This window comes from Pelodiscus sinensis, chromosome 3 (assembly GCF_049634645.1).
Source record: "Pelodiscus sinensis isolate JC-2024 chromosome 3, ASM4963464v1, whole genome shotgun sequence".
Taxonomy (NCBI): domain Eukaryota; kingdom Metazoa; phylum Chordata; order Testudines; family Trionychidae; genus Pelodiscus; species Pelodiscus sinensis.
The window spans coordinates 181,798,610-181,813,075 of record NC_134713.1 but is presented as its reverse complement, the minus strand read 5'-3'; the positions used below and the strand labels follow the sequence as shown (position 1 = coordinate 181,813,075).

The 14,466-nt window shown below is 43.9% G+C and overlaps 1 protein-coding gene across 2 annotated transcripts in view; it reads right to left on the bottom strand.

The window, feature by feature from the left end:
• The window catches only part of PPP3R1 (protein phosphatase 3 regulatory subunit B, alpha), a 76,357-nt gene that overhangs the window by 16,941 nt on the left and 44,950 nt on the right, over positions 1-14,466 (bottom strand). For both annotated transcript variants that reach the window (XM_075925564.1, XM_075925565.1), the window contains exon 2: positions 11,848-11,887. In XM_075925564.1, the coding sequence (XP_075781679.1) occupies positions 11,848-11,887 (40 nt within the window). The remainder of the gene's footprint in view (positions 1-11,847; positions 11,888-14,466) is intronic.

Here is a 14,466-nt window from a genome sequence, read left to right as displayed (position 1 = left end):
TCTGCTCTCTTGGGTTCCTGCCCCCAGTCCCATTTTAGCCTCCTTGGCACATGTCCCTGCCCTTCATCCACCTCTGCCCCTTGCAAACCTGTCCTTGTCTCCTTGCCCTCCTGACACCTTCCCCATCCCCCCAACAACTCTGCATCCTGGAGCCTACCCACCATTTCATCCCTCTTCTTCTGCCTGGAACCCACCTCTCCCTTTTCCCTTCTGCTGCCGTGTCTCCCACCCTTCCCTTGCCCCATCTGCTCCCCTGGGGCCTGTTGCTGCCCCCTCCATCTCTTACCCTTCTCAGTTGTCCTGGCTCCCGCCCTTCTCACTCCCCTCAGCCCTCCTAAGACCTTTCCGACCCCTGCAACGGCCCTTACCTTCCCCCTGTGCCCACCTCTCCTCTAGCCCCACAGTGATCATTGGTAGCTACCCCTTCCCATCCTCTCTCCTAATACCTCCCTCTACCCACCTGCCTTGCCTCTCTCTTCTGCCCATCCCTCCCCTCCACTTCCCTCCCTGTGTCTACCCTTCTGCTTCACCCCCACAATCCTCCGGCACCTGTACCTTTCCTTACCTCCCTGCACACTCCTGGTGCCTCCCCCTTCTCTTGCTGCCCCTACCCTCCCAACACCTGCTCCCTTGCTCTCTTCCTCCCTGGTGCCTACCCCTTGACCACCTTTGCCCCAGGTCTCCTCACGCCCCTCTGCCCCTCACACATGACTTGCTCTATCCCCTGCATTCCTCATGCCCATCCCTCCTTTCAACCCCTCTTCTCCCAGCACCCACTCCTCCCCTCTCCTCTTCCTCCCTCTTTCCCCTTCTCTCTGCCCCTCCCCTTTCCTCTCCCAGTACCACCCTGTCCCCTCCCTTCTCCCACCCCCACTGACACCTTCCTTTCCTTCTCATTGTTACCTCTTGGCCCCCAAGCATTTGTCTCTCCTCCACCCTTCCCCTCGGTGCCTGCCCCTTTCTTCTCCTGCCCTGTCTCCTCCCCTTCTTCTCCTCACTCCCAGCTTCTCCTTAGTTCTCTCCCTGCCCCTTCCCTGGTCTTCTGCCTTTGATGCTCTGGGTGGCTGCCGCATGTGCGGGGGCTGGAGCCAGGGCCATGGTGCTATTTTTAGTACTGCAGTTAAGGCCCCAGAAACTACCACGGAACCCTGCCACGTGTCCAACCCTAGCCACAGCCCTGGCCCTGGGGAAAGGCTGAAGCTAGGGCCAAGAGCACATGGTTGCGGCCCAGCTGCTCCTGGGGTAGAGCAGTCACCCACCACATACCTCCCCCCGCTCCCCCAGCAGCCCCTGGATGGCTCTGCTAAGAAGGTGTGCGTGAATCAAATTCTTGGTGTGTGTCTTGTACAGGCACGCACCCTAGAGGGAACCCTGGTCACAACCCCTCCTAGACCCTTCACCCCCTTCCTCTAGTCAGAATACTTTTCTGTACCCATACTCATACCCCCTTCCATACCCTGCACCCCAATCCCCTGCCCCAGGAAACAACCCCCTCCTTATTTCAAATTCCCTACCAGACTCCACACTTGTACCTCAAACCCCTACCCTAAGGTTCCCTCTGCACCCAACCTCCATCTCAGACCCCACACCTGTTCCATTAATATCATGGAAGAATGTGGCCGTTGACCACTTGCCAAGTTCTTGGATAGCACTTCCACTCCCCCCAAAAAATTATTGCCCACTCCTAGTATACCACCTCACATTAGTGAGAAGACCCTGTTATTCTTTAGTTTTACATTGCAAACAATGGATGCAGAGCTGCACTGAAACCCCTCTGCACTTCACAAATAGCTTGGATCACTTTATACTAACTTATCTGCAGAAAGCGCTTAACTGATTAGGAAGGAGAAGTAAAGTACTCCTGGCAATTATAGCCAAGTTACAGAACACAGTTCCTCTGATAAAATTCATAGCTCAGGTATGACTATGTTTCCACCCTGCATCTGTATATTAAAAGTTTAGTTCATACAGGGCTTGTCTATACTATCATTTAAGCTGAAAACACCATACTATATTGGTGAGAGATGCTCTCCTGACGACTTAGTTTCCACCTCTCAGTGAGCTGGAGCACTTCATCAGATGCACGACAGTGGCGTAGTTGCACTGATGTTCTGTGGCAATGTAGACTAACCTTAACTTTTTGATTATAGCAACAAGCTCTGCTAGGGTTTCAGAGAAAAATAATGAAAACTATGTTGTATATACCAACATTTCAATTATTTGGCTTACCAGTCACTAGTTGAGCTCATGGGCAGGCAACAATACATATTGGAGTTAGATCCTGCCCATAATTCCACCCCACTTCACCCCATCTGTGGGCAGTAAAGTGTTCTAACCACCAGCACAGTTAAGCTTTCTTGAGGGGTGGAGGAAGCAGTATCTTGGGAACCCCTTGACCAACTGATTCCAAGTATGCACCACTAACTATCACATAGCAATTTTCAGGTCAATCTGAGAATGTATTTAGAACTCATTCAAAAATTGACTACAAACAAAAAGCTCAGTTGAACCTTATCTAAAATGCTACAAAAAGGCCACCCAGAAAGAAAAAATAAGAGTGAAAGAATATTCATTTAAATATTTTACACCGATTAGGTCATAAGAAAAAGTACACAAACACACAGATGCACATCCTATTCCTGATTCAAATTGTAAAATTCCTCGAACCCAAATAAAATACTGGAAAGAGCACAAAGGAGAACCCATAACAAACCACTGTATATGAAGACTGGCAATATTAAAATAAGCCAAGCTACAAGAACTGCAAGGAGGCAGGGGATGCCGGCAACTGGCTGGGAAAACCCAGCCTCTGGCTGCAAGCCACCTCCCCTGTCCTCCCTTTTCCTTCCCCAGACCCAAGCACCTCCCCTCCCTGCTGTAACCCAGTCCTCTTTCTCCCCCAACCTTATGTCCCAGTCCCAAACAGACACCACTGCTTGAAACACAACCCCCACCTTTTCCATTATATTCAATGGGAAAATTGACCCGGCAAAACACGTTTTCACTTAACGCGATCATTTTCTGAAACATATCTATAGTGTTAAATGAGGAATTACTGTACTCTCTCCTCTACAAAAGGGTACAAAATTTCTTAGAGAAGATTATCATGGAGCTTTTGTAAGAAAAAAAAATAGACAGCACACTAATGAAATACAGAAATTCATAAATTTTAAAGCCAAAAGAGACCATAATGATTAACTAGCATGACCTCCTGTATAACACAACTTTAAAAGTACATTCAAAGGAGAAGAGGTAAATACTTCCATATAATTGCTTGCCAGAGGTTTAAGTGGTAATAAATCCCCATTCTTAAATCCCTGCTCCCACTCTAAGCCAAGCCAGAATTCTCCCAAGAGTTACTATAGAGTTTTCCAAGCTATTAGCTCTCTCCCTTCATTGACAAAATAGAGAATAACGTGAAGAACTGATAGGTTAAATTCCCACGCATGGATGTGTGCAACTAAGACTAGCTGCTGCCGTGTTCTACACTCCCATTAAGTAGGTGGCTGATATTAGAACATTGTGGCAAATGTAACAATTCCAGAGTTTCAGTATTTCTATGCAGAGGGAGGACTATGTAGCACCTCACTGAAGATGCATGTAGAACACGCACATAAGGTTGTGTCTCAACTTTTGGATGTGTCCCCTGAGTCATGGGAGAAAGTTAGAGCACGAACTCTGAATGGTCAGGAATGCAAGAAGGCTTATGCAGAGAACCGCCTTAATAGACAACCATTTGCCCTGAGTTGTGATGTTGCTAAGGTGTGCACCCCAAACCATGAGGATGTGTCCATAATGAGAAACAATGTTAGTGGGGTAAGGAAGGATGAAGGAATGGGAACCCCCTGGAATCCATGTTTACTGAGTCATTCCACCAGTCAGGAGAGCACTTCACACTGCAAGATGATTAGAGAGGTTTGTCTAAGATGTATTTGTTTATCTATAAACCACGTCTGCAGAAACCTCCTGGCATGAGATATTATAAATGCGCCAGTTGCCACAGACTCCAGCTGCTAAAAGCAACGAAGGCCAACACCTGAGCTAGCTAGAAGTGTATCTGTAAAGGTGAGTTGGCTACAAAATCTTTGTGGTGGAAGTTGACCCCTTGCATTAAATGAGTTGAGGTTGGCCCCTTACAAGCTCTAAAAGTTGTACTGGAGTTCAGGTAGATTTTTGGACATTGAGCCAAAGGTCCAGGTTTATGAATATGTCCATGGTTTTGTAGATGGCCTATAGGGGTTTTTAAAGGAGACGATCCTGACCAAGTGTGGGTAGATTACTATTGCCAAGATATATAGCAAAGCTGCCACTATGGCAAGGACCTTGGAGAATACTTTGGACCAGTGTTCCCTATAAGCTACGTTACATCACGTCATCTATATTAGTAATGGTCCTAACTCAAAGTTACTCTGAGGAATCATCTGTAGGATGGGAAGATGAATACAGTACATAGAAATACGTGCAACAGAGCTTGTGGGCCAAAAACAAGTATCCTTGACCCAGAGAAGGAATAACTGTTGCTTCTGTGAACATCTTGAATTTTTGGGCCTTGATGTATTTGTTCAGTATCCTGAGGTCCAGTACAGGCTAGACCTCCCTGGTCTGGCATCCTCAGGACCTGAGCTGTTCCAAAGCAGGGAGTCTGCAGGATCAGGGAGGTCAGTGCGTCCCAACTGGCTGCACCATTCCCAGGCTCCAGCACAGACTCTCCACACTGCTTCCCCACATCTTCCCGAGTTCCCAATGGGACGCTTGGCTGCTGCCAGTCCCGATGCTAGAGAGTGTTCCCTGCCAGGAACCAGGGATCACCCAACTGCTGCTAGTCCTGCTGCTCCAGAGATTCCCCAGTCAGGGCCTCTCTGCCCTCCTTCTAGGGCCACCCTGCTCTGCAAGGGATTAGGGTCACCCACCTCCACCAGCCCCACTTCAGGCAGAGAGTTCTCTGAAGCTGCCCTGCCACTCCAGTCCTGCTGCCACTGGGAGGTTCCTGGCTAGGGCTGCCAGCAGCCCCACTGCAATTGGTGGGGCTTAGATTCCCTGGTCACATGGCTCAGCTGATGCTGGGGATTCCCTGGCTGGGCAGGGGCTCCCGGCTACTTCCTCCCCCACTAAGGCCAGGAGTTCACCAGCCAGGGATGGGGCCCCCTAGCTACCTTGTTGTGCTAATGCCAGGGGTTCCCTGGCCAGAGTGGAGAGAGTACCCAGGCCCTTGCGTTGCTCCCACCTCTGGGGCTCTTTGGTCAAGCAACAGCCATAACCTTGCCAGACTGCATGTTGCCAAACCAGAGTACTGGGTTTGGGAGGTTCAACCTGTATGAGTCTCCAACTTCCCTTTTTCATGGGAAAAAAAAAAAAAAAAAAAGAGACTAAAAACCTTTGCTGCAAGATGCAGAGGGATCAGTTCTTTGGCTGCTAGGTGGAGGAGATCTATCATCTGTCACAACAATCTCTGATGACTAGGGTCCCTGAAGAGAGATGGGAAAAGGTGAGGAAGAGGGAGGTGAAGTAGTCTGAATAAACTTCAGAGATAATTGTCAAAACCAAATCAATCGGATTTTGTATTCTCTCACAACAGAGTGAAGTGACATCCAAAGGGATGCACAGAGTTGAGAATTGGCAACTGAAAGCTAAGAAAGTAGTTTCTTGGGGCTTTGACAAAGATGTCAGACCTGACGCTCTAAAATGGCAATTGCAATGTTGACTATTGGAGGCCTGATGATTTGCACATCCAAAATTTGGATTTCTCTCTGTGCCTCCTAGCACTGTGGTGGAAAACAGTCTGGTGAGAAAGCCAAAAACTGCATTTTCTTTTCAGTGCAAGTGCATGAATCACCCTTGTCTGAAGTACAGGTCTGGAGTCTATGTCAGTCTTCTCTGCAAACAACTTAGTATCTTTGACAGGGAGGTCCTTAAGAGTTGTTTGCACCTCCTTCAGGAAGCCTGAAAGATGCAATCATGAAGACACATCACAACTGATGTTAAAATGGACCAGGCAACTGTATCAGATCCATCAGGAACTATATGGAGCGCTATTTTAGCCACTCGCTACTCTTTGTTTATAATGGCTCAAAACTGTTTCCATTGTAATTCCAGAAAATTGTCAATAAAGGTGCGAAGTTTGATATAGTTCATAGTCATATTTTGCTGTTAAGGCCTAATAGTTTGCAATTGTAAAACAGCGGAAGAATAGGCCTTTCATCCAAAAAAGTCAAGGTGCTTCCAATCCCTATCACAAGGGGTGGATTAGGAATTATGCTGCTGGCCATAGGAATTCACTGCATCAAGAATTAAGCAGAGGGAGGGTAAAAAAATGTATCCCTGTGAAATGATAATAATGAAAATAAAAAGTATTATGTATGTAGCCAATGCTGGTATTTGCCCTATAAGCTTAGCTAGGTTCCAATGCAATTTCTTGATGGGGAGGGCAGAATACACGTATACTAGCCACTAGCTTAGTTAGGTCTTGGGAAGAATTTAAAATCATCAGAGACCATAGTGGGAGCAATTACTGCCTCATTTGGAGAAAAGATATTAGCACATATTGTAACTTTTTCCTTTTGTCTAATCTTCTTCCTGCTCCTCCAGAATCTCCTCACCAGGTCCTGAGACCAGCTGAGAGGGAACACCCTGCAGTCTCTCAGTGTATAACTTTAGACATTTCAAAGGTATGGTGCATATAGGCTGTCCATGGATCCCAATACGGCCACTGGGGTGATGGCAAAGCACTGGTGGCTGAGTCCATGGTTGGTTGTATCAGGTCTGCAAAAGTATGACTGGGAAGGCCCAGATATACACAGACTGGAGGCGCACGGTTCAATGCTGGTGGTGATTCTGAGGATCGAGATGTACCACATAACAGAGCCATGCTATCAATTAGAGCAGACTCTGGTACCTCAGATACCATGAGGTCCTTAGAGAATCTAAATTGTTGTGGTGCTGCAGTATTCAATACAGTCACTAGTTGCCGGTACTGAGTCTGTAGTATCAAGGAAGCTGGTGACCTTCGCCGCACTGAACAATCCAATGATGGTTACCTCACAGTCGTTGGTACTGAGACCATCTGTACTAATATAGCCTTCCCAGATGTGGCACAGTCTCCAAATCTGACCCCCAACTGGCAGTACAGCTGCTCCAGTGTGCATGCCCATGGGGCCTTTGCATGGATCCATGAGGCAGATACCACTGATAATCTGTGAGCACTGTACGTAGATGCCTTTTGTGCAATTGGTAACAAAGTGAACTACCTCCTCTGGCTCATTCAGGACTCACCATGAGGGCTCAAAGCTCTCTTTTTAGAAATCTTGAATGGAAAATCTGAAGATTTATTCCTCAGTTGACGGGCTTGGAGAGGAAGGCTGCAGTAGAAGTCTGGGTACAAATCAGACATAGGCTGCAGAGCTCCCTTCATGAGGAGCAGCTTTAGTTTCAGTTCCTGTTTTTTAGCTGCCAACAAAAGGTATACTTCTGTGGAATGTAGACCACATTGAGGAAATGGATGCAGCACAAATGTCCAGATGTTACTAAAATGAATTCCTTGCAGGAGAGGGACCTCTCAAACCTATGTGAACAGGGCATCACAGGTTCCTGGTGTATATAAACTGACCCATTTTCCTGATGGCAATCCTCAGTATAGGAGAAAAAACAATGCAGAGCAAAATATATATTTTTAAAATAGGGAACGAGGGAAAAAAAACCCAGGAAATTCCCATTTAAAACACCATCTAGATTTTTAATATTTTAAATCACAATATTGGATGGCTGGGACATTATCAACCAACCAACGAAGATGCCTATGGTTCTGTAAGTCTGTGTATAATCTAGTGTTAACACTCTTCCTTTACATTGCAAACAAACGGGCTTTTATCTGCCTCTTAACTATCAAGTCTTTAGGTGCTAACAGACTATTTGCTGATTTTTAGCTTTTCTTGTTACATACTGGCTCGGCTTTCCCTTTGAAATTTATCTACCCACTGCCTCTCCCCTCCAATTTTTTGCTTCTTTCCCCCCTCTTCGCCTTCCTCCTCCCCCTTACCTTATTTATTTTTGGTTCTGGACATCCAACTCCAGTCTTGTGAGGAAGTGGGCTGTGCCCACGAAAGCTCATGATACCATCTACATGTTTTGTTAGTCTTTAAAGTGCTACCAGACTATTTGTTTTTTAGATTTTTAATAGTATTTCTCAACAGAAGTACTCTATTACTAACTACTTACTTATTCATCCAAGCAGTTTTTTTTGTTAAACTCCAGAGCCAACTATTAAGCATGTCTTACTAGTAAACATGTAAAGATGCATAGGATTCTAAACGCTTGCATAAATTCATGAAAATGCAATGGAATACATGTTCTTGGTTTGATGAGAATTAAAAGTGAATCTAGAACGAATACTATGAGTATCTAAACTTTTTTTAAACTATTTGAATTCTCTAATTCAATTTAAGTGTACTAGACACTAGGGATGTTAACCACTAGCTGGCTAACCATTTAATCGATAAGTATTTGTCCCGTGGCCAGGAGCTGCTTCCTCTGCATCAGGCTGGAGCCAGTCTATTCAGAGAGATGGTTTTTAAATGGTCTCCTGCTTCCACCTGCTACCCCTCACTGCTCTCTCTGATAATAGAGGCAGCAATGCAGGGTGCTCACCGGGAGTGGCAACGGGAGCACACTGCTTGCTAACTCTGGCCCCAAGGGGCATCAAGTAACCTGGTAACCACTAAGAAATGTAGTGATTACACAATTATTAAAATAACCACTTTCTAACAACCCTACTAGACACTCAGGGCTAGATAATCTCCCAGATACGTAGCAAGAATTCCAAAGTACAGGGGTTCTCCTTCTAAAATGGCATGCAGATTGGCCCTAACACAATGGTAAAAGAAAGAAAATCAATATTCCAATCCATGATGTTTTAAATGATGAAATATTCTTGCTGGCAGTCTGTCAACATATGCTAATCAGTGCAAAGATACTACAGCGATAGGCACTTCAGCAAAGAACTTTACATCTATATATTTTTAAAAACAAAAAGTCTCCCAAAAAGCTTGTATTAATGATATTTTTGCTAGTCATTGTTTTGCAAATGGTAAGGCCAATGTTAAAAAATGTGCTCTAAAGTTAGTTTTAGGTTTCAGAAAGACTCCTAGTATCTTTAATGAGCTTTGAATCATGCCTTAAATGAGACTCGGAATTTCAAGCATGCTGAGCACCTTGCACCTCCTCAATGGAGAGCACTCCAGGCTTTGAAAATCCAGACATATAAGTTACCTAAATGTGGATTTAGAAACCTAAAATTCAGGCACTCTAAAGATAACAACAGTAAATGGTATAAAGGTGGCAGTTTTGCAAATCATCTTATTTTCTGTTGTTTTAAATCTGTCAACCTGAACGTGGATCTTCAAAAAAATTGCTAGAGGATAGCCTTGGTGAGAACAAAATATACTCTAAAATGTATTTTAAAAAATAAGCTATTTAAGATAAGTTTCTCATTAGAATGTAATGCAGAGATCTCAAAATAAAGATTTTTTTAATCAAAGCTCTCACTTCTACAGAATCTGATGCATAAATACAAATGTTTCAGAATGAACAACCAAGAGTCTCTATTTCAATCTGAAGTCAAATATATATAAAAAAATAGCACTGAGAATGCATTTAGCCACTTGTGTTGTGTATGCTTACACACAGCTGGTTTAATTCGTGTAATGGTTTCAGATGTGCCATTTACAATTTGAAGTACAGAAAAGAGATGTTAGTCTTGGATACCAAAATAAAACACATCGTACAAAAACTAGGTTTTCTTCATGGCTTTTTGCAATGATAAAGCTTTCATGTTGATATCCTGATCTAACCTGATTCAAGTTTGTTTGTTTTTTTTACACATAGTATAAGCTAGTATTAAGTTTTAGTTGCTTCTTCTCAAGCAGGAGATTTCAGTTTTGAATAAAGGCCATATATTAAGAATCTGGTTATAGCCTACGCTTGTTTGTCAATCTGAAAAATGGAAGGTAGAATTAAATTAATCCTTCTTGACCAATTAATGCCCGCCATCCTTTGACTTCTACCCTAGATGAGCTGGATTTTTGTTTTTTTCAATACATACCATTATACTGAGATGCAGACGACTGCTTGGTTCACAAACATTTGAGATTCGATGTGAACGCACCCTTCAATTAACATAACTGCAGGACCATCCATAAAGGGACCAAGACATTGGGCAATGCTCTCTTGCCCCAGGACCTGACTCTTCCCACCCCTGTTCCACCTCTGCCCTGCCCCCACTCCACCCCTTCCCCAAGTCCCACTCTTCCACCCTTGCTCCACACCTCTTCCTACCCCTGCTCTGTCCCCTTCAACTCCATTGCAGCCCTTCCCTGACACTTCCTCCCCTGAGCTATGTGACTTGACAATTACCTGGGGTGCCTGGAGTGAGGTAGCAGCAGTCAGTGGAGAGCCAGAGCAACCCAGCAGCCTACTCAGCTGACCATCTCCCAGCCTGCTACATTTCACTGCACCACAGCAGCAGGAAGCAGAGTGCCCCAGCCTGGACCCCTCTGCTATTCCAAGCCCAGCATTGCTCAAGCGAACAGCGTGGACTGGAACTAGGACTGGGGTTGGCTCACTCCACTTGCTATGCCAGGCCCCCCAGGTAATCACCCAAGACACCCTGGGCCCAACAGGTCCTATCCACAGGGCTAGACTGCTCTGCCAAATTACCAGGATGAGTTAATTAGAAGTCCCCCAACAAAGACACAAGCTTGTCCAGGAATTTTTGCCGAGTATTGGTTTGTGCGGGAGGGCTGGGGAGTAGGAGAAGAGAGACACACACAAAGAACAGACCAAGACAGAGGCAGAGGCCAAAAGCAAGAAAACCAAGCAGGATATCTGTGAGCACTGTCATAAAAGCCACAAAGAGCACTTTAGGGTTTGGTGTTGCTAAAGAGGCTTGGGGCTGTTATCTAGAAACTGCTCGTTTAGTCTTGGTTCCTTCTGCATTTGGAGAAGAACTTCGTACATTCCTTGCATATAATGAAGATTGCTTCAAAAAGAATACAAGATTCCATTAGTTTCTATTTCCAACTAGAAGAGCTTCAGTGCCCCAGAGGCAATAGAACCAGGCTGGTCCAGTGGGGCCCTTTTTGAAAGTGGACAGGCCCCACCCATCCACTTTTCACTGGGGCAAATCCTACCCACTTACCTTTCTCTTTCCCCACAAACCCCACCTTCCAGCTACCGTGCAGCTCAGGCAGTTGTGAGAGCTGCATGGACCCTCTAGTGCAGGGCAATGGGGCTGAGAGTAGGCCCCTGCCTGAGTCCCTGCCCAAACCAGGGTAGATATATGGTCTGCAACTCCACCCTACACACCACAGCTACCTGCACGACTCTGGCTGGAGAAGGTATGAGGGCGGTTCAGAGCCACAGCCCAACCATGGTAAGAACCACATGGCTGGCCAGTGATCCTCCACCAGCCATAGGGGTGTCAGGGAACCAGGGACAAGGGCTAGAGGCTCCTCTTAGAAGGATCCCACACCAAGGGCAGTTGAGTGTATCCACCATGACTCCCCACATGGTTTTTACTGTGGCCAGGCTGCAGTTCTGAAGCCACGCCCCAGGCCAAATCAGAGTTGGGAAGAGGTGGGTGAGCAACTGTGGTGAGCCTGGGTCCTTCCACTCAGGCGAGACATGTGGGAGGGAGGGAAGATGAAGGGTCACATGCCCCCTCAAACATCCTGAGTGAAGGAGTAAGGGACCAACTGGCATCCAACCGCCCCAGGGGCCCAAGGGACTAGCAGAGAACCTGGCACCAGCAGCAAGAATCTCTCTCACACACAAAGAAGTAACAAAGAATGGACTTACAGTGCGAGCACATTTCCAAAGGATAGCTTGCCTCATTTCCCTGAAATACAAAAAAGTTTAATTAGTGATAAAGTAAGCTTAGAAGAAGCTAATTTTAACAATATTGAAGTTTAAATATGAGACCATAAACAGTATAGTGTTTTGTTGATTTTTTTAAATTAGCGATTACTGTAAGTGTACTATTATATACATAATTCTGCACTGCCAACAGGTAAAAAACTAAAGTAATTAGTTACCAATGCAGCAGAGAAGAACTTCTAAAAGTTAGGATAGCAATACTATTTCCAATAAAATATCAGCAGCTAAGAGGTTGTAGCAACTAGTAAAACCAACCCTATAGGCTAAACATTAAGTCACTTTTTATGTGCCAATTGTGCAAGTGCTTATAACAGGTTACATTAAAATAAAATGATTCAAACTTCACACAATAGGTGCTTTATAATTTTATTTTAGATTCACAAAAAGGAATACATGACCGTATAACTTAACACATTACATTGCTTTACATTGCTGAACAATGGGATAGTACCAGAACAAGCCACACACACATTCTCCACACACACAAAAATCCATTCATAGAAGAAATACAGCACACAAACTGTTACCCTTCCCTATAAGTTTGGAAATTAAAGACTGGATTTAAATACATAAGTAATAATAATTTGATGTAAGCACAAGTGAGGGACTGGAATACAACAAAAAATTGTCTTTAAAAATGAATCTGTTATAACAATTTTAGAAATGTTCATCTTAAAAAATTTGTAAATTGTGTAACTATTGTAACAAGAACACCAAAGATTACTAAATGAAAAGTTAAATTTTTTTTTCCAGTTTATATGCTTCGTGCCTTTGAGCACTCACAAGTGCTGTGTTTTTTACTAGTCAGTTAGCAAGAAACTGAATAACTGTACAGAGCCTTAATAAACAAACTGGGGAACAGAAAAATCCTATACAAAAACTAAAAGAGATTTAAAAAAAATAATTTTAGGACAGTTTTTAAAGTGTTCTCAGAAAAAGAAATAAATGAAAATTAGTCTATATAAAAATGTAGGATGACAGTGCTCTTTTAATAATGTGGATTGGGAAGGGCCAACCAATTCAGCACTCTGGCAGAGAATGGCTACTTAAGATCAAACACAGGCCACAAAAAATTGCTTAATGAAAAAAAATCTATACATGACTTGGGAATGTGGCTGCATGTCAATAATAGGAAGAAGGGGTGGATCAAACATCTCACAAATCTGAAGTGCCCTCCGTTGTTTGTAACAATATATTTGTTTTACCCAGTCTATCTTAGAAAGCACTGTGTCAATCTAATTTTGATAGATCAGTTAAATATATAGCCATCATTTTCTCACTAGTTGTCTATTTTAGGGTATATAAATCCAGTTTAATTGGTTAAATGTGAAGTTTAACTGGTTAACCAATTTAAGGGGGGCTGCTCCAGCCCAATGGGGCTGGAGTGCTACACCAACCCACCATAGCCAGGCTGGAGTGGCCGCCCTACCACAGGCATGGCCTGCTCCAACTAGCCGGAGCAGCCCCTGCCTACCCACCCACAAGGCTCACTGTGGATAGGGCCTGCTCCAGATTCCTAGAACACCCTTGTCTGTGGCAGGCCCCAGGGGACTGAAACAACCCCTTACCCACAACAGGCAGGAATCTGCTCCAACCCCCCACTGGTAAAATACAACCAAGCATCACCTATTAAGGGTGATGCTTACTGGTTAACCTTTCACATCCCTAGTTTATTTTTAGTTTATACTGTGACGATAAAGAATTAGAATAACCTTTTAATAGGGATAGTTAGGTCTGAGAAAGTAATTTAAAAAGTGTGACCTGTACTTCAAGGAAGCTTCCACGAAGGAAAATTTTTCACTAGTAAAGATCACAAAGGAACATCAGAACTGTCAGTGATCCAAGGGAAATCTTTGATGGAGCCACAATAAAATCTAGGAAAACAAGTGAAAAACAAAATACAATAGTAAAAGCCTAAAAGATGCAGAAGAGATCTTTGGAAATGTGGGGAAACAGAACCGAAAAAAAAAAAATCTTGACACAGGCAGAAACAGGAACCAAAGGATCCGGATAGGCCACTCAAAGGATGAGGCATGAAGTGATAAGAAAACACCAGACCGCAATGCTGTAAATTAAAGGAAAAAGTTGCATTAAAAAACACAATGGACTTATAGGTACAATACACCCTGCATTAAAAGACTGTTCTGAACTCATTATAGATTAGGACAAAATTCATTCCTGGTGCCTAAAATCGGGATCAGTTTTGCAACAGAAACAAAACATTTCTGAGACATGAGAAATATTATAAAGAAACATAATGTGCTGAGTTATTTGAACTCCTAAACTGAGTAAATATAATATAGATGTATATTCTAATTCCAATTAATGATATTTACTAATTATTTGCATGAAAGAATGTGGTAAACTTTGGAGGGACTGGAGAAAAAAAAATACTAAGCATCAACTAAGCAGTTATTTATGCTCTGTGAAACTAATACTGCTATTAAGAAAAGAGAAGAATGCTTACCAAGCCTGACTGGAACTTTTGTAAACTGGAACTTATCTAGAAATAAGAGGAGAGAACACGTAAATCACAATATA